This window comes from Maniola jurtina, chromosome Z (genome assembly GCF_905333055.1).
Source record: "Maniola jurtina chromosome Z, ilManJurt1.1, whole genome shotgun sequence".
NCBI lineage: Eukaryota > Metazoa > Arthropoda > Insecta > Lepidoptera > Nymphalidae > Maniola > Maniola jurtina.
This window is the reverse complement of record NC_060058.1, coordinates 9,412,758-9,433,892: the sequence shown is the minus strand read 5'-3', so window position 1 is coordinate 9,433,892 and position 21,135 is coordinate 9,412,758. Positions and strand designations below refer to the sequence as shown.

Below are 21,135 nucleotides of genomic sequence, written 5' to 3'. Positions count from 1 at the left end.
TGCACTGGTAGGTATATTCAGAACATTCTGGAAGTATTGTTTTGTAAATTGTAAAATACCCGCTTTAGAAATACAAATGGATTAAAATAGTGTTAAGCCCCGTTGACATTGTCCAAGTAAATATGTGTAGTGCGCACTAAGACAATTCGTATGAGTCGCTAAGCTAGAATTATCTTATTAAAACAAAATAATATTAAATAATCTGGGGGATTTGACATCTTTGATTTTATGAATGAACACGTGAATACGAGTAAGCTTGAAGCTAGCTTGTACGTGTACTTACCTCTATCTGTACTGTAGGTATACACTCTTTAGGACGTAATTTCATTCGGATACCTACGCTTGGTCTTAGGTCTGATTAGACATTGGTCAAGGACAGTGGCGAATAGAGAGTAGGCACTGTACAGCGGCAAGTGGCGCAGACGTGGTTACACTACAGAAAGTCAAGTGGCATTTTTGTGGTCGAGCAACGTCAAAAAATACATGCCATTTTATGCAAAGTTCTCTTTATTATTATGCAGCAGATAAAAAAAGTGTTAGACCAAATAAATAAACCCGGTCTGGGTTTATTTATTTGGTCTAACACAGCATTTTTAGGGTTCCGTACTTAGGTCTCAGGCTCGTAAACGAAAGACGAAATGAGTTACAAACCTGAAATTTTGGTACCTATTTGGTGTAGAACGTTGACCCAAAACCAAATATTAAATTGAAAATTCAATTATATTCTTTTTCAAGGGGCTTCCCATACATGAAAAAGGTGCATGTGGGGCATCATTGTTTAGAGCTCATTGAGCAGAGTGCGAATATTTTTATATATTTTTTTTATCTTAAAAAATAAAGGAATGGAGGCCCGTCAAAGTTGTCAGTTGTAGACCATTTTTGTGACGGGCCTATCTCAAAAACTAAACTAGTTAGTAATATGAAATTTCGGTATTTTACGTACCATTATACTGTATTTAAACAATAAATACTGAAAACAACGATTTATAAAATAGTTTGTAAGCTGTGACCAAAACAAACAAACATTTTTTTGGTTTTTTTTTCACGGTTTATTGGGATATTCTGGCTTGGAAAAAAAATATTTCATACACCCAAAATATTATGTTCATAATAATCTACGGAACCCTAAAAGAGTGAGGCCAAAACCCGCACTTGACCGTTTTTTTAATTTTATATAACGGATTTTTGCAGTTCCATAAAAATTCGTGGAGTTGCAAGTTGCAAGGCAGCTTGCAAGTCAAGTTGACTTGCCGTCCGCTCGACTGTCTTAGATCAATGTAAATCGGAATAGGTTTTCCGTTTTATACATACCTACATTAGAGTAGACGGTAAGTTTTACCACCAGTTTAGCCATAATCACTAGTCTCTGGTATAGGTATACTTATAGTGTATTATCTATGGTCACTGGTGCAACCATGGACGAGTGCAACAGCAACTAGAACGCATTACTTTCCATAGACTTCGTCTGTGTTGGTGTTAGCTGGCGGGCGTACTCTGCCTTTTTGCTGAACTGACTGCAAAGCACTCTAAGAGGGTGCCGTGCGTATGTCGGCGAGCGCCGGCACAGACGGGGTCCATACTTGTATAGTTTTAACTAACTTGTTACAAATAACTACGAACTTGACATTGGCTAATCTTTGGAAAGCCAGACGAGAGAGAAAAAAAAACTTTCCGTATGTAATGCGATGAATGATGTCACTATTTTATACTAGTAGTCGAGCTTCAAATTTTTTTTATCTACCCACTAGCTTAAGATTATTATGCTAACATTTTTGTCATACCTAATAGCTTTTGTAGTTTTGTTATGTTATAAGTACCTATATTAAGTTAACGCAATGCACAGTAAAACCGACTGTAGTTTTAGTGGCACTGAATAATAAATATACAAAAATAATCAGGGCTCTCTCCGTCACTCGTTTCATACATTCGTAGTTCCAATTTCATTTGAATATTAAGCAACTAAAATCCATGAAATTTTGCAGATATATTCTAGAAACTAATATCTGTGTCTGTGGTGTTTTAGATTTTTCTAAAAATATGTAGTTTTAAAATTACAGGGGCTCAAAGATTTGTATGAAATTTTTTAAGACCGCGTTACTTTGAAACCGAGTTTTTTAACAGAAATCTGGAAAACCACAGACATAGATAGGTATTAGTTTCTAGAATATGTCTGCAAAATTTCATGGACTTTGGTTGCTTAATATTCAAATGAAATTGGAACTACGTTTGTATGAAACGAGTGACGGAGAGAGCCCTCTTAATATAAGTAACAAAGACAAAAATAAGCTACGCTCTATAAGATTAGTAATGATGAGGGTTTCGCACTCGGCTATTTTTTCGACATTTTGCACAAAAAATTAAAAACTATTATGCATAAAAATAAATAATATCTGTTTTAGAATGTAGGCCCTTTCATAATAATCATATTATGAAGGGGCTTTACGTGCCTACATTTCCAATTTACCCCAAGTGAGGTATCAACCTCACTTGGGGTAAATTGGAAATACTAATTATTTGTTCATTAACACATGTTAATTATTTTTATGGTTTCCTACCTCAAAAGGAAAAACAGAACTCTTATAGGATCATTTCGTTGTCAGTCTGTCTGTCAAGTAAACATAACCTATAGGTTTTCTTGACAGACAGACAAGAAAGTAATCCTATAGAGGTTCCGTTTTCCCTTTTGAGGTATGGAACCCTAAAAATGACTGCAATCTAATTTCTCATTTCATACGAACTACGATAAAATTTAATTCCAAGTCTCGATTGTTCATAAAGCTATACGTCCATGCGATTGTTACACATTGGCCACACTGCATGAAACAAAGACAAAAATAAAAAGCCGTATTTTTTTTAAAATAATTTATTGTTTACAAAATATTAACAGACAAGTGTAACAACATTTAATAAATATATTTTTGTGTCTTTGGGGAAGCAAAAATTGGCCTAAAAAACTAAACTGCACACTGCAATAAGCAAAAATTATTTATATAAGTAGTTTTTCTGTGACATCATTGATCAAGAACATAAAGAAATCCAAGGATTACACGTAGCAAAAGCAATTTGACTGCTATAGCTCAGAGTTGCGAAGCTAATGAAGAACCGATAGGAAATGGGGTCCCAAGATGCTAGAAAGGCAAAATTGATCCAGAAAGTCCTGTGAAAGAAAATTGTGTTCAGAAACCATCTATTAGATAGTGTCGATAGACTGTAGATCTTAAACAAAACACCCAAGTCCTGCAGTAAGACGTGCCACGTATTAGTAATAGTGATATAATTAACTTTTTCATGTGCGAATAAGAAACATTTACTACTGTTAAATATTCGTTACAATGAGAAGTGAACAAGATTTAAAAAAAAACAAATACATGCAGGTATATCTGTTAGTCATTGTCTATTCTTTGCCAACTACCCCTTTTACTTTATGTTATCAAAATCTCTAGAAATACTAATAAAGCAGCCTAGTCTCACATACAAGTTACAATGGAGGGATAGATTTTAAGACCAGAAAATAAATCAAGAAATGAACAAAAAGAGAGTAGCATTAAGTTGAATACAGGCATAAAAATTTCAGATCATAATGATTAAGTAGGTACAATACATACTTTAAATCTAAATTAAAACTAAAAAAATAAATTATTTAGTAAAAATAAAATACTTTTACACAGAAATAATTATAATAACATCAAATTAGATTGCAAATTATTATCACATTAACTTGGACAGATAGTAATTACTTAAGAGAGAAATATGTATAATAGGTCTGCATCTTATAATGCAAGATCTTGGTTGCGACGCTCAAAGCAATCAAACAATATTATATTATTATAACATTTAACGTAAACATATAAACAGAAGTGCAAACGTAACGTGTAATTTTGCAAATAAAGCACAATGATGAGCTAAGCCAAAACAATCAATTATGATAATTTTTATTTAAGTTATGAAAACTAATAAATAAGGACCCAATTTTGTGGATGATTATATGCAAAAAATATTGGACAGTGAAGTAACAATGAATATGTACTTGAATCTATATACTGTGATACATGGAGCCACTGTTGAAGCCAATCTCTCATGTCTTGGTTGCTTAAATGACTACTATTTAATCCTCGGATTTGACATGCATTTCGTAAAGAATCCGTACTTAAACTTTCTACACCACCCTCTCTCACAATCGCTTTATCCATTTCGAATAATAACAATGCTCTGTATTTTAATTTTTTCCTTCTTAATAAACTTCGTCGTAGTCCATACATCTTGAGTAAATAGCCCTAGAAAACATAAAAAGAAAGCAATGTAAATACAATAAATCTGATCTGATGCTGCACATGCCCATGAACAGGGCGGTGGTAGCCACTTAATTCCCATGGATATAGGTTTTTAAAAATCCAGTGAGAACTCATTGATTTTACTGGATAAGAAGTATGTGTTAATCCAGAGTAAAATCTATCTCCATTTCAAATTTCAGCCAAATCAAATTTGGCTGCAAAAAAAGCAAATTTTTTGCAGTTCTATAACATGAGGCTTATAACTTTCACTTTACCTCCATAACATTTGTTTTATAAAACTCCTTATTGGATCCTAAACAGAATTTACATTACGAAATTAGTGGCAAGAAAAGGCATAAACTTACCATGTGTGCATATGATAGGTTCGGAAGACTGTATGGTTCTTTTCTAAACAAATCTTTACATCTTAGAACTTCTTCAGCAGTGGGATGGACACCAGATCCCAGCAATGCAAGAATCCTTTCCCAATGTTCCTTCGTTTCTCCTGGCAGAATGAGATCAGCTTTAGCTTGAAGAGCACGAAATACTGGCTTGTTATACTTAAGGCGATCTTTCAGATCTTCAGTTGAGAATTCAGCCCTTTGTTGTATAGACCAAAAATGTGAACATAATAATTTCTTTGGCTTTAAAAACCTGAAAATACAAGCCACATTTACAATTATAATGAAATGATGAACTAAATCTGGGTGACATACAAACTGACTCAGTATACCATAATATAGAGAATATTATTGATAAAAGTATGTATGAACAAAGTTTAAATAATGAACATACTTATGAACAAAAAAAAAAAACTGGTCAAGTATGAATCGGACTCTTCCGTATTATCGTACAAGATATTTTTATATTTTTATGTGCAACACAGCAAGTTAATGACAATAGCACCATCTATAATATGTGATTTAGTAATTTATTTTTTTTGTGAAGACATTTTAATTTTATTTGTAATGAAAATAAAATAAAAACTCACTAATAACATAAAATTCACTGTTTTCGGATTTATTCCTTTACTAGTGCTATAAGACAACCTACCTACCAAATTTAGTGATTCTAGGCCAACGGGAAGTACCCTATAGGTTTTCTTTATAGACACAATGGACAGACAGACAGACAAAAAGTGATCCAGTAAGGGTTCTGTTTTTCTTTATGAAGTATGGAACCCTAAAAAGATCCAATAGTTTCTCAGACAGTTTCCTTGCATCTCATCCTATGGTTTTGGATTTCCCCATACTGTCCAAGTTAAAATGAACACATTGTATAGCTTGTATGTAATACTTACGCTAATGGAAATATCACATAGTTTCCAAATGGAACTGCAGACAATATCAAAACAGGAGCAATCCTCCACATGTCTGAAGGCATTTTTTGGTAAAGCTCAATATCTTGCCGTGACAAATTTGAGAAGCCACCGGTTTTTGTGATTTTGATCCTCAAAGTAATAAAGGTTTTCAAGTCCTTTAAAAAATCTTTTATGCCTATACTGAAGATTCTATACATTCGCATGGCAGATGGGAATCTCTTCTCAAATACTCGAGTGTAATTTTTTACATAGTCAATGTATCTTTTTGTTAAGTAAGTTCTTAGCTTCTCTCTTTCTTTTTTTATTGTTTGTGTATGCTTTGTGCGTTGAATTGTGTGGAATCTGAAATTAGACATTGAAAGTATAAACCAAAGTAAACAAACATATTTTTAATTCATATACATATATATTCATATGGGGCATATTCTGCGAAGAGTGGAAGGAACCGCTGCTCAAGTGTCGTTTCCATGGCAGCCTGGCGGTCGAAGGAGACCTGGTGGACCTGGAGGAGGTTCATTGATGCAGACCTTAAAAGAGTGGGACTCTCGTGCAACCATGTCAAGGCAGCAACCAAAGATAGGGAGACATGGAAAATGACTGCTTCAGCCCTATGTTCGACGAAGAAATAAAAGGACTCCATCATCAAATTATACTTATTCATTATAAACATCATGATGTAACACAGATAATTTCTTCAAAAAAAGCGCAGGTATTATTTACGCTGAAAATCATAATTATAAGTACATACATGTTATATTTAAAGTTGTTTACTTGCTGAAATTGGTTAAGGCTCCCACCAAAAGCAGCGCAGTAACGATTGCTCTGTAAAATTAACCTAGACACCGCCACTATTCTATAAGTAGACATTGTTGAATATTTTTCAGAGTTAAACTCTTTTCATTACTTTAAATTATCACAATAGTTTCGTTTGGAACTTGATTTAATTAAATTATAGTTAGGTTAAAAATTAGAAAATAACATTTAGCATGATTGACGAAATTTTTTGGTGATTTTTTTGGTAGGCAGTGTTGCAAAAGTGCAAAATTAAAATCTGCCAGCTAAAAATCGGGAGATTCCGAAAAACAAAAGTATTTTATTATGATTGATTCTTAGCATTAATTAATTGTATATACGATTATTATACATTAATTAATCATTTCCGTCTTCATACCTTACCTACTAGCTATTTTTGTGACCATTTTCTCATCTATTATTAAAATTGTACCTAATTATCAACTTTGATTAGGTACGTGTAATAGAAGACCAATAGACTAAAACATGTATTTTAATTCTATGAGAAGACCTATCAGTGACTCGGACAGTTTGATCCATTGTTGTTTACTGATTCAAAGTTTTGTTATTTTGTTTTGCAGTAGTTACTTATCGTTTACTCGTTCATTGATCAAGATGAATAAATTAATAAATTTTCTTTCTTTAATTTCTTTCATATTATGAAGCAAAAGCTATTCTGTGTCAATTTTTTGATGATAATCATTGACCTCTAACAAATTGGGGAATTGTCTACATACTGGTACCTAGTATTGGTGAAAGTTCACCTTTTTTGACATTAAATGCCAAATAAAAAGCCCCTAAATCTTTCTACGAATTACATACTTTTGAGAGGAATTCTTTGAGTAATTTGTTCGCATCTTCAATGAAAAATTGAACGCGTCACATTCAATCACGTCAATTGGATTGGATCAGAAATCATTATATTATTATGTATCTGTAAGCATAGTGTCAATGTTATTTGCTTCTTAATAGATATTTTTAATATTTACAAAGTTGCTTTAAGATTGAAGTTGTTTTAAAATGTTTTCCACTTTTAGAATATTATTAGGGTTGCGTAATATTTAACATGAGTTGAAAATTCATAAATTGGGGGGTTAGGGTTGCTAAATCAGGATACGGGAGACAATAACTAAAATCAATAGATCTCCCGAGAAACCGGGAACCTTTACACACTGACCACTGACCATAAGAATTTTTTGACCTTGATCTTGAAAATGTCATTTTGAGTCTTGACATTGACATTTTGATAGATAGACACACAGATTATATATATGGTCACAGTTACAGTGGATACGGGTAACATTGGTAGAATGGTGGGGTTTTTTTTGGATAAGTTATTTTGGCGTAGAGTTATTCAGAATAGAAAGAAACGTTTCAAACTTAATTTCAAACATTGTAAAACGTCGATAATAATGCAAAAATCAATGTTACTAAATTCTATTCTAAAGATTCTTTATGAGTTGATGTGAGATTTCCTATACAATAACTGTCAAAGCCTCAAATATGCATCTATTTAGCAAGATACTTCCTAACTCGTATAACTTTACTATCAATCTTTTATAATAGATACTATTTATAATTTACTATGTATAGGTAGGTATTACCAAGAGATTCGTTCAACCCATCGCCGGCTCACTCTATCAGAGCACGGGCCTCATCTTAGAATGAGAGGGATTTAGGTAATACTCTACCACGATGGCCAAGTGCGGATTAGTAGACTTCACAGACCTTTGAAAACATTATGGAGAACTCTGAGGCTTGCCGGTTTCACGATGTTTTCCGTCACCGTTAAAGAAAGATTATTGCTTAGGTATAGCACACATAACTCCACACTGGGCCATACGGCATTTTATTACCAAGAGATTAGCTAAGTAGAATTATATTAGTCTTTGAGTTAAGGTGATATACATTAAAAAATCATTGGCATTGCGACACGTTTATTATATAGTCAAAAATTGTAATCCTACGACAACCGAGTGATACCTAATCTGCATAAGAAATATTATTATTGTTAAATATATAACTACATATTTTTTTATTTTGTCATTTATGTAGGTTTATTTATACAGGCTGCAATAAGTAATAGTATATTTTATGATTACTGATAAGATACTCGTACCACTAAAACGCAAACAAAATCCTGTGTTTTTTAAGAGTTCGCAATGTATTGCAAGTAAAACATCTGAACGACGATAGAGGTCAACAAACATCATCGTCATCGCGTAGATAGGTACCGTGGAGTAAATGCCACGTTGTAGGCGGGGCATTGACCTCAAGTTTGCACGCTATACATTGCGGATTTGAAAAATAAATAAATCACCAAAAGTACAAGTACCTATAAGAAAAACGATTTTTGATTGGAACCTTCGTAGCTTTAATTTTAAGTTACGTAATTAATTATCACCACTATATCGTACAAATTGAACAATTTCGACCATCAAAAGGAGTACAATTGTACCTACTTTGAATAAATAATTTTGATTTTGACTTTGACTTTGATTATTTATTGGTATTGGATGGTGTTTAGGTAGTATAGGTAATAGATATTATAGGTAGTATAGTTTAGGTATTATCAAATCACAAAGTTTTTGATATCATTCCAATGACACTGTATGACATTATACAGAATAATTTATTGGTAGCGGTCCGTAAAAATCCGCGATCGAGAACATTCCGAGGACAAAAAAAAAAGCCTCTATTTTTTTTAGTTTTTTTCGCCTCGCTTCCAAATAAAAATCCCGTAGGTTGGTAGGTATATCATTAAAGTACATAATATCAGCGTGATTATCATATCGACGTTTAGCTCAAACCACTAGGGTCTAGAAACTTGAGGTTTTGCATGTAAAATCTATACCATGTAGTCTCCATCTAAGAAAAGGATTTCGAGAAATTCCAACAATCTTCCTGAAACCACGCGGGCGAATCTCTAGGTACCTAAGTACATAGTATAAAACTAAGTCGCTTTCCGCTGTCTGTCCCTATGTAGCTACATACTTAGATCTTTGAAACTACAAAGGATTTTGATGTGGTTTTTTTATAGATAGAGTGATTCAAGAGGAAGATTTAAGTATGTATAATACATGCATAATATAGTACAGAAACTGATAATTTTAGGGATTTTTTTATGCGCTTACATTGCAAACATTAGCTGAACGCTACGAGATAGATCAAAATAATGTACCTACTACAGTATTGTACATCCTAAAAAGGTCTACAAAAAAGACCGCGATGGTATATACCTATCTCTTAGGTATAACCCACAATAACCATTTTTTATCTTTTACTTTTTACGAGAAATAATGTAGCATCAGCATTACACCCGTGCGAAGCCGGGGCGGGTCTCTAGTTTGATTATAATTCTGCATTTGAAAACTCTTTTCTTGATGCTAAGTACACCCACCTAAGTACAGTCAATTAAAACCCTTTTTGCAGCCATGTAAAACGTATAACATGCCAAGAGTCATGATAGGTACGCACTATGGGTACGCACAACAGACGGAAACGTTTAAGTGCGGAAACCAGCCCAGAGAGAAGAAGAGTCATGATAGGTAAGAACCTACTTGAGGAGTTCCTGTGGCGACTACCCGACTTTATCAAGAGACCACCTCCATGGTATCATATTATTGCATTAAATTGTCATCGAAGTTACTTAACTATTAAATTTCAGCTCAATCGGTTGGAGGAAACTGATTTAAAAATGGGTTGCAACAGGTAGATATTTCACCACATACGAATACTAACACTGCAGGTGAGATAAAAACATGTAATAATAACAAATAGACAATGTGTTAAAATAACATTTTTATAACTTATATTTACCTATACTATATATACTTTTAAAATATATATATTTTTAATTTTAAAACATGTTTGATATCTTATGATATGAATCTTTTAATATCGATCGATATAATATCATTTAATATATTTTGACATTAACACACAGACCGTTTAGGTACCACATTGATATTATTATACCTATTTTTAAGGTTAATTTGCTTCTTTGGCTTTCAAGAAATACGTCAGCAAATCGATAGGTAGTGGAAACACAATCGTAGAGTTCTTCTCAGCAGATATTGTGTTGAGAGTCTGTAAATAATAATAAAATTATATACGTTGCATAATATAATATGTTATCATACGGTTGCCATTTTATTTTATAAACAACTTGATGATATCCATAACTTCATTCGTTTAGGTTTCAAAATCCCGTGAGAAAACTTTGATTTTACGGCGTAAAATTACCCTATTTCTATTTACGGAGGATTGTGGGCGGATGTGTAGAGATTGCTTGCATCCCGGGAACTCTCGGGAAACGAGGAAAACATAAAATTGTCCTATATATAGATTCTATCCAATATCCATATATGCGAATAAATTCTATCCAATATATCCATTATAAATGCGAAAGTGTGTCTGTCTGTCTGCTACCTTTTCACGGCCCAACAGTTTAACTGATTCTGACGAAATTTGGTACAGGGTTAGCTTATATCCCGGGGACGGACATAGGCTACTTTTTATCCCGAAAAATCAAAGAGTTCCCACCGGATTCCCAAAAACCCATCCGCTTAACCGATTTGTATGAAATTTGGTACCGAGGTTCCTTCCGTTCCTGTAATTGACATAGGCAACTTTTTGTCCCGGAAAATCAAACAGTTCCCACGGGATCTTTAAAAACCTAAATCCACGCGGACGAAGTCGCGGGTATCTAGTTATCCTATATAAATGTTGATTTCCTGCTCTTTCTTTTCCGTTACTTAATAATAATAATTGTAAATTCTTAAACTTAAACGGTCCTAAGAGGTGGGTACTCTAAATTTTTTATTGATTTTTTGGGGTCCTTTTACTCATAGATACTTGTTTATTAGCCTGACATGATACTTCAGCCTCTCGTCTATGGTAAATACGGGACTGCTTAGTAGGGTAATTTATAAACTTCAAGGCAAACGTGAAGAGCTTCTTGGCAAGCGCGTTCCATTTTAAACTCCAAAGTCACTTTACAACAAGGGTCTTTGTTTTCAGGCAGCTATCGATAACATAATATTATTACGTACACATTATTTTTAAGATAATATTTAAAAAATGCACTTTATATTTTATGACATACAAACACTAGACCTCATACTTCAAGACCTATCCAATGACATTACATTTGCTGAAACTCTCCATCGTATTTATTCCAATAAATGGCGTCTAGGGAGCACCATGATAGTACCTACCTATTAATTTGATAACACTTGGAAGGTTAAGACATCGATGGGTTAAGACAAATCTACGTTTAATTTCTAGAGCGCTACAAACAATCATCATCACCCATAATATTATAAATGCGAAAGTGTGTTCGTTTATTGGTTTGTCGTTCCATCACGTCGCAACGGAACAACGGATCGACGTGATTTTTTTCCATGGGTATAGTTAAAGACCTGGAGAGTGATATAGACTAGTTCTTATCCAGGAAAATCAAAGAGTTCCTATGGGATTTTTAGAAACCTAAATTCACATAGACGAAGTCGCGGGCATATAAGCTAGTATTATATAGACTGGTGAACACGTCAACACTTCTTCGAATCACACAGTCATGTGAAATTACGCTGCGCCTGACTAAAACCCGACGCTAACGCTAACTAAATAAACGCTGAAATACGAACTGAAATACGCTGAAGTAAAATTGTTTTTGTGTCGCTTGGTATATTTTAATGTTGTAGTACATTTATATTCATGATGAACTCAAAATTTTCTCCGCTTTCATTTGATATCCCACTCGATACAATAGCAAAAAAAAATTTTGGAGACCACCACTTTTATTGATGTCACATCTGTACATACATACATACATAGACTGCTAAAATCAAAACCCTTCCTTTTGGCTATGCCGCAGGCGGGTAAAAATAACCACCTGCAGATAACGCAGTTGCAGAGCCGCGGGGCTGTCGCCAATTACTTCAGATGCCTCTCGAAGTGCCCTGGAAGCTTTCTGCTCTCCTTCAGCAGCAATCACCTTCGCGCGCGCCTCCCTAGCGGCCTCGGCCTCTGCTGCCATCGCGCGTTGCAATTGCACGGGCAGACGTACGTCTTTGCTGTGTTGGCATAAATATATTTATCTGTACAATTAAAGGTCAAACGTAAACGACAAACGCAATGATTTTATTCTCCGTATATTCTCTTTGCAAACGACATCTACATAAGCATAGGCGGAATAGTTAATGGTTTCCTATACATATACCATCACTGAAATAGACATATACAAGAACAAGCACTGAAATCGACATAAGTCCATATACAAGAACGCTGGAAAAGGTGTAAGTGTAAAACAGTTATTTTTGTGCCGATTTGAAGCGCGCCGTGCCCCACTGAGAGTGACGGGAATTAAAATTGACACTTTGTGTCAAATGGTCTTCTTTTTATACTAAGTAGACATATGTCTCACCACTAACATTTACGCTCATGTACGCTCACGGCTACTTCCAGCGCCAAAATGGCAAAAATCAAGTTGCTTCAAAAACAGGTCGGCAACCACAAGTCCAGCGCACTTATATTTGTAGAGATCAGTGCAGTAGGTATGCCACAAATATCGCGTCAGGATTATTGATTAGATAATGATATAGGACCATCTATCATACATTCATAAAACTGGGAGTATAAATACCGCTATCGAGGAAATAACAGTCATATGTTTTTGACAATAGCGACACTATTTGAGTAACAATTTTACTCGAGTTCGGTGTTTGTAGTTTATATTGTAAGTTGAATTGTAGGCAATCGAAGGGAAACCATTAACTGTGTATTTTAGAATTTCTCGACAATCATTCTGACAATTCAGGATTTAGAAGGCATAAACATCCAAACAACCAAACCTTCGTATACTTAACAGGGCTCACTCCGTCACTTACTCCATACAATCGTAGTCCCAATTTCATTTGAATATTAAGCAACCAAAGTCCATGAAATTTTGCAGACATATTCTAGAAACTAATATCTGTGCCTGTGGTGTTTTAGATTTTTCTAAAAATATGTAGTTTTAAAATTACAGGGGCTCAAAGATTTGTATGTGAATTTTTAAAACCGCGTAACTTTGAAACCGAATATTTAAACGGAAATCTGGAAAACCACAGGCATAGATATTAGTTCCCGGAACGTTTTTACAAAATTCCATTGAGTATGATTGGTAAGTATTCAAATGAGAGACGAACTACGTTTGTATGGAGCGAGTGACGGAGAGACCCCTCTTAATATTAGTATGGATTAGGATAAATTCTTTGTATTCTTATTCTTAACTACGCTCTACTTATCCAAAGTTCCCTACAATTTTGGCAACGAAACTACAAAGTAAATTCTGCCAAGTTATTGTGTAAAATTATAATGTCACTTACATTTCCACCCTCTCCACTTTAATGCCCCAAGCCTCGGTCGCCTCGTCGAGAGAAATTTGCATATTCCCTGAGATAGTCTCACGCTCGCTTAGGATCTCGTGGAGCGGCCGTGTTCCCATTGTGTTGCGGAGAGTAGTTTGGGCCAACAGTCGGGTTGAATGGTGAGCGTTTTCGACATTGGCGATCGAAATTGTAGCATTATGAACTCGGTAGTACACGACCGCATCGACGGATACCGTCACAGAGTCCTTAGTGAGTACCTAAGCACAAAAAAGAAAGGTAACAGGAGCTCAGATAAATACGACGCGCGATAGCCAGGCGCACTTAATAATGACCTAGCCAGAGTGACCTATGAATTAGAAAAGAAAACACAAGTGTAAATTAAAAATTTATAACACCCCCGACAAGTGAAGGTTACAGTAATAACTAGAAAAGAGCTGATAACTTTCAAACGGCTGAACCGATTTTCTTGGATTATGGCTAAAAACACTCTCGATCAAGCCACCTTTCAAACAAAAAAAAAACTAAATTAAAATCGGTTCATTAGTTTAGGAGCTACGATGCCACAGACAGATACACAGATACACACGTCAAACTTATAACACCCCTCTTTTTTGGTCGGGGGTTAAAAATAAAACTGTCATCGATATGGAATTCATTATTCATTAGCTTTTATTAAACATGCTGAATTCAAAATGACTTAAATACGGTTGCTTGCAAATTTTTGTCCTCAAGCCCCTGAAATCCAAAACGATCAGACGAGGCTTTGTCTGGACTATTATACGGGGCATAATCGACATCAATAAAGCCGCATTCACGACCTGCAAGCCTTTAAAATAACAACAATACCTACCTACTACCTACGTTGTCGTAGACCAGGAGACCTTTAGAGAGTTTTCTCTACTGCATTTCGAATATCGGATATTCGCAGTAACAGATCATCACGATCATCAGAACAGCACGAGTCTCCTCTCAGAATGAGGAGGGTTTGGCCATAGTTCACCACGCTGGCCAAGTTCAGATTGGCAGACTTCACACACCTTGGGAGTAATATGAAGAATTCTCAGACATGCAGGTTTCCTCATGATGTTTTTCTTCACCATGAAAGTGATATTTAATCGCTTAAAACGCATACAACTCCGTAAAAGTTAGAATTTGAACCCCGAGCTCCCAAAAATAGAAGGGTACGTCGTAGGTAACCATTAGGTTATCACGGGAGTAACAGAAACTCCTAGATAAAAAAAAGATTCCGACGAATTGAGAACCTCCTCCTTTTTTGGAAGTCGGTTAAAAATATCTTTGTTCGATTTCTGATAAACATTATAAATCATTTTACAAAATAATATCTTCCTTACCTCTTGAGGTGGGACGTCATAGGTGCGAGTTCGAAGATCTACTCGTGCGTATGAGTCAATGCAAGGTAGTATGAAGAAAATACCTGAAAATCAATGGACTTTTTATAAAGGTTCATAGGACTATTTTATAACTAGCTTTTGCGCGCAAGTTCGCCCGCGTGATATAATTTTATTAAATTATCTAGGTATGGCATTCCGGGATCATCTAGCTATGTATAATTATATTCCTGATAACTAAAAAAAGGGCATAATTTGTAAGTTTATTTATAGGATACAAAATAGGGTCATACTAATAATTTTTACTAAGATGAACACTAGAACGTAATTTGTGATGTAAAATAGGACAGGACGTTTTTCATCCCAAGAAATGAACGATTAAATTACCTGATGAAAAAGGCCTAAATAGTTATTAGGCCTTTTTATACACGCAGTCGCGGGTAAAAACTATAAACATGAATATTTACCAGGTCCCTTAGCTCCACCGGATAGCAGTCTTCCCAAACGAAATATAACGGCTCTCTCATATTCCTGCACCACCTAGTAATAAAAAAAAACACCAATAAAACCAATCACCTACGAGGACATATCTGCATGTACTTTCTATACTAATAAATAAAATTGAAGTGTTTGTCTGTAATTTCGAAATAACTATCTCACATTAAGCTCACATGATTACTTGAACCATAACTGAATCACAGGTTTAAAAAAAATCTAACTGTATGTCTGACTGTTTGAACGGGCTAATCTTCGAAACGGCTGGACCTGAGAGGAGAAGAAATAGAAAAACCCTCGTAGTTTTATTTTTGAGTTAATGTAATTAATTTATCACCACTACATCATTGTTTGACAATCAGAAAGTATACAATAGCAACCAATTTGAATAGCTGTTATGTGGAAGAACTACTTTTCCTTACACAAAAAACCGGCTAAGTGCGAGTCAGACTCACGCACCGAGGGTTCCATACTCGGGTATTTTTTCCGACATTTTGCAAGAATTTATATTACGTATAAAAATATGTTTTAGAATGTACAGGTAAAGCCCTTTCATATGATACCCCAATTGATATAGTTATCTTATTTTACAAACTGAAACACATTTTAGTATATTTTTTTGTGATGATAAATTCACGGTTTTCGGATTTTTTTCCTTTATTTGTGCTATAAGACCTACCTACCTGCCAAATTTGCTGATTCTAGGTCAACGTGAAGTACCCTATAGGTTTTCTTGACAGACGCGACAGACGGATAGACGGACAGACAGACAGACAATAAAGTGATCCTATAAGGGTTCCGTTTTTCCTTTGGAGGTACGGAACCCTGGAAAATGGTCTCGCGTAAAATAAAGTCACAAATGTATAAAAACATAACACTCGCAATCCACAAACCGGAGTTTTTTTGACTCTACATCTCTATTAAAAGTTTTGCCGGAGGGTAATGTGACTGCGACCTAGTTATTACTTTTTGTTTTAGATACTTTATGTCGTGATATATATGTGTAATGTGTATACTAGATGATCGCGACTCCATCTGTGTGAATTTAAGTTTTTACAAATCCCGTGAGTTAAAAATAACCTCCGGGTTAAAAATAGCCTATGTCCATTTTCGAGATGCTATTTCTGTATCAAATTGATGAGACTGCGACTTGATCCATGTGGGTTTAGGTATTTTGAAATTCCCGTGGGAGCTTTACGTAACTTTAAGTAACAAGCCATTGATAGGATTGATAGGAGAAATCTATTTTAGCACATTCTAGGACTCCACGAACATAATAATTATTATGTGTGTAGAGCGTATAGAGAAAATTTATTTATCTTGTTTTGCATGTCCCGTTTTGACCCCCGACCCAAAAAGAGGCGTGTTATACGTTTGACTAACGTTAACGTGACTTGGTTAACGTACGTGTGTATCTGTGTATCTGTCTGTGGCATCGTAGCTCCTTAACTAATGAACCGATTTTAATTTAGTTTTTTTTGTTTGAAAGGTGGCTTGATCGAAAGTGTTCTTAGCTATAATCCAAGAAAATCGGTTCAGCCGTTTGAAAGTTATCAGCTCTTTTCTAGTTACTGTAACCTTCACTTATTATCGGGGGTGATATAAATTTTTAAATAACACTTGTGTAGAATTTACTTTTTAGTTTTATTTTGTAGATATACAAATACCTAAATAATATTATTTATCTACGGTTGCTCAACGTGTATTCATTCTATGAAAATAATATTGTGCATTGACTTTATTTCAATTTTTCGTAGTTAAGCTTAAGTTTCAATATCATGACGCTTATTAAAGTGACTTAGTTCATAGGCATACCAAACCCTACCTCTTATATGGGTCAAGGGGCAGGTACTATACAGGTACCTTCTACCGTTATCTCGTAGTATTTAACTCAATTATTGACCTATTTCCGTGTTTTATGAGAGGTTATGGAAATTTTCACGAGAGCGCGCATGAAATAGATACTTTGTTAAGAGGCAGGTAGGTATATACATTACAGCTATCTTCTATCTTTACCTAACTCAATTATTTTGCCCTAGAGTTACATTATGGAAATTTTGCTGAAAAATGAAGACCCGAAAGCGTAGGTATATTATGGAATTTTAAGTAGATCCTATTTATCACAAAACCTGAAAGTTTGTGAGGTATAACCTGTCTACGATGAATTAGCTCTGCCATCAAAACAACGGTGAGAGTGCGATTTTTTTTCGTATTAAAAGCTAAACTGATTAAAATGTACCTGAGTGAATTGAAGGGTCAAAGTTGACTCGTTCATCTTATTTTCGGGAGGTTTGGAGGTACTCGTAGATTCCGGGATTCTAATTTTTCGTAAATAAGTGCGTTTTACGCAATTAAAATATTGCTTGCTTTAATGGTGAAGAAAAAATATATCGTGAGAAAATCAGCGTGCTTGAGAGTTCACCATAATGTTTTCAAATCTTTATTAAGTTCTTCAGCGTTATAGCGCCTAAGATGTGAACCTACCCATACAGTTATTTATCGTGCAAGTGTGATAGGTATAAAGATTACAAGTCTGAACTGTAGGTAAGGGTAATAATTGCTATGAGAGGGTGCAATAATTTTACTTATGATCACGCCATACAAATCATTAAATACATATATTATGCCTATTAAAACATTTGTAAGTACATCTGTATAAATGATGCAAGATGATCATTATACTTTTTCATTAAAGAAGATTCATTATAGTATTATGCTTCATAAATAATAGATAAAGATAGCCTATTAGAGCAAATCCTAATCCTACTAATAATATAAATGTCAAAGTGTGGATGTTTGGATGTTTGTTACTTAATCACGCAAAAACTGCTGGACGGATTTGGCTGTTTGGAATGGAAATAGATTATACCCTGGATTAACACATAGGCTACCTTTTTCTCGGAAAATCAAAAAGTTCCCGCGGGATTTTGAAAAACGTAAATTCACGCAGATGAAGTCGCGGGAATCTGAAATAAATCTTAATTAATTTAACCCTTCATCCGCACCACTGCGACGAAATATTTTCCATCCAGTAAACCGAAATGAAATATTTTGTTGGTAGTTTAAACTTTAATAAACACGTTGTTTTAATAAACTCGTAACTAGAATGTGTTTTACCACGCATGCTTGCATATACCTATCTTTAAAAAATCAATCTCGTACCTGAACGATTTTGTTTCTGGATATATACGTTTACAAAACTTTATATCTTCATACTGAGCTGTCTAACAGTCATTTTATCAATTAATTTGTAGGTAACTACTTATATACATATTCAGAAATTCGTTGAGTTTACTTACGGCTCATTGAATACAATAAACAGATTGTTTAATGGAGTCATAAATATCACAATAAATAATCCATACATACATACTTATTGTTACTTTATATTCAATCGGAACGTAAAATTTGGCGCAATTCCCTGAAGCATTTCGCCTTAGCAAAGCAAAGTCGTATACCGTATGATTTAAGCTTTTCGCAGTAATAAAATTTAAAATTTATAGCACGAGACGATATTCATCTCAATCATCATCGCAAAGCGTTCAAAAAACGGTACCATTATGAGATTTTTGAGAAAGAGATTAAATAATTCTACGCTACTCGAAAGTTCATGCCATAGTTTTCAGTCTACATGAAAAAGGTCTCCAACAAAAGGCTTTCAAAATAATTTGCTGTATACCAAAGCGTAAAGTTCCATATTATATTTCGCAGAGCAATTGTATATAAGTTCACTTGTTTTATATAAGAAGCATACCTTAAAGCATACGAAGAGTGAAAACGGCATAGTCGCGATGACTAGTATCCAGGATAGTACTACCAGGATCTTTCCGCATGTTTTGGACTCCGAGTCCGCATCATCATTTGCTTGAGAGAAACAAAACAATTATAATTAAAACATAAAGGTTCAATGATTTATTCCTCGGTTAAGTATAATATTGTTTTTGATATTTACTTCCAACGGCTATAGTCGGATATAACTGCTGCCTGCTGGACATTTCGAGTAAAGTGGTCATAATGGACTAAAAAAAGACTTCGATCGTAAAATAATTATTATGGAATATGTAACACACCACAGGTAATTTGTTGACGACTGACCCGACTCCCATAGTAGGCTATGAGGTTATTAAAAATTTACATGGGAAATGAAATATGATCGCTCAAACAATATAACTTCTATCAACCATATAACTTACTTACTGTGTGCAATATTATTATTTTGGAAGGATCGTTTCAATTTAATAGTAAAATCATACTCACTAGAAGGTTCCGCAACTACCATAGTGGTGGAATCGGAATACCGCGCCAGGGTTGCGAATTATACACGACCGTTCGTTACGAAAGAAGGGAGTTTACTGCTAGGAGGCTGTGAGCATCATAGAATAAAAGTGGAGTCTCTAGTGAAGCATGTTTTTGTACAACAATGTCAAAGCCAATGAATAAATTTTACTCATTTACATGATCTAGCAATTTTTTTTCCATGCATCACAATAATATTATGTAAGTATCAAGAACTCGTATGATAAGGCCGCGGTCTCGACAGCGGTGCGCAGGGCGGGAGCGGCGGCGAAAGCGGGGCGATGGATGTGAAAATTTAATAGTGGTTTTCCTGTTTTTTTTTTTTTTTTTTTTGAAATGATTTTGTATCAATAGTATAATCGATATTGTGAAAAACAAAACTCTAAAGTGACCTCGAACCAATAGTAATGATGATGATCTCGCGATAGCTTCGCGGCCAGCTTGCCGTATCTTGTTTTTGCTTTAAATATTTCACTTTGGCGGCAGCGCGTGCGATTCAAGTACTACCAAAGTTATGTCTAGTGAACAGCTATTCATGCTTTCGTATTGATGAATATTTTTTAATTTATCAAAATACAAACTTTTTTTAAATTTAATTCAGTTTATATAGTACTAACTGAAGAAAGTCGTTTTGCCACGGGAAAACAACTATTAGAATTTCATGCCGTATAATGCCTCTCTGTCAGAGTGAACTAGCTCTATCGTTTACCTCGCAGAATGCCACTATTTTTAACCCCCGACCCAAAAAGAGGGGTGCTTTATGTGTGACGTGTGTATCTGTGCATCTGTCTGTGGCATCGCAGCTCCTAAACTAATGAACCGATTTTGTTTAGATTTTTTTTTTTGTAAGATGATTTGATCGAGAGTGTTCTTAGCTATAATCCAAGAAAATCGGTTCAGCCGTTTTAAAGTTATCAGCTCTAGTTACTGTAACCTTCACTTGTCGGGGGTGTTATAAATTTTTAATTTACACTTATATAATTGGTGCGTATTGTATTATATCATCGCCCCGCTCTCGCTACCACTCCCGCCTCGCCCACCGCTGTTATCAAGACCACGGCCTTATTACATTATTGATGTAAATTGCACATAACACACGTAATTCCATTGGGGATCCTATCTGAATGGGCAGCTTTATTTAATTAAAAAGGATATACCGACTTAATTACTTGCGTGCCAGGCTTTTCTGTACTCTATTTATTCTTTGACCTGTTTCGATTGTGATCCGCCCCATGCCA

General features: G+C 34.8%; 2 protein-coding genes across 3 annotated transcripts; both read right to left on the bottom strand.

Moving 5' to 3' along the window:
- Positions 1-2,857: 2,857 nt before the first annotated feature.
- On the bottom strand, positions 2,858-6,622 carry LOC123880738 (LETM1 domain-containing protein 1-like). Its single transcript, XM_045929036.1, has 4 exons — positions 6,341-6,622; positions 5,572-5,934; positions 4,637-4,925; positions 2,858-4,274 (listed from the first exon to the last, which is right to left on the bottom strand). The coding sequence occupies exons 1-4, from the start codon at positions 6,457-6,459 to the stop codon at positions 3,951-3,953; spliced, it is 1,095 nt and encodes a 364-aa protein (XP_045784992.1). The 5' UTR covers positions 6,460-6,622; the 3' UTR covers positions 2,858-3,950.
- Positions 6,623-10,228: 3,606 nt separating this feature from the next.
- On the bottom strand, positions 10,229-19,961 carry LOC123880739 (band 7 protein AAEL010189). Of its 2 annotated transcripts, none has more exons than XM_045929038.1 (7): positions 19,859-19,961; positions 19,356-19,465; positions 15,574-15,646; positions 15,110-15,192; positions 13,755-14,014; positions 12,281-12,461; positions 10,229-10,473 (listed from the first exon to the last, which is right to left on the bottom strand). In XM_045929038.1, the coding sequence occupies exons 1-7, from the start codon at positions 19,878-19,880 to the stop codon at positions 10,375-10,377; spliced, it is 828 nt and encodes a 275-aa protein (XP_045784994.1). In that variant the 5' UTR covers positions 19,881-19,961; the 3' UTR covers positions 10,229-10,374. The 2 variants fall into 2 exon arrangements, with proteins under 2 accessions (XP_045784994.1, XP_045784993.1); XM_045929037.1 differs by lacking the exon at positions 19,859-19,961 and adding an exon at positions 19,554-19,671.
- Between the last annotated feature and the right edge of the window lie 1,174 nt (positions 19,962-21,135).

Bases quoted from the DNA above. Each gene is read 5' to 3' on its own strand.
- LOC123880738 (XM_045929036.1), bottom strand. From the start codon at position 6,459: ATGTCTACTTATAGAATAGTGGCGGTGTCTAGGTTAATTTTACAGAGC. The intron at 5,935-6,340 runs GTATGTACTTAT...GTCTAATTTCAG, and splicing joins AACAACTTTAAATATAACAT to ATTCCACACAATTCAACGCA. The intron at 4,275-4,636 runs GTAAGTTTATGC...TATGTTTTCTAG, and splicing joins ACCTATCATATGCACACATG to GGCTATTTACTCAAGATGTA.
- LOC123880739 (XM_045929037.1), bottom strand. From the start codon at position 19,614: ATGACCACTTTACTCGAAATGTCCAGCAGGCAGCAGTTATATCCGACT. The intron at 14,015-15,109 runs GTAAGGAAGATA...TTTTGTGCTTAG, and splicing joins ATGACGTCCCACCTCAAGAG to GTACTCACTAAGGACTCTGT. The intron at 12,462-13,754 runs GTAAGTGACATT...ATGCCAACACAG, and splicing joins AAAGTGGAGAGGGTGGAAAT to CAAAGACGTACGTCTGCCCG.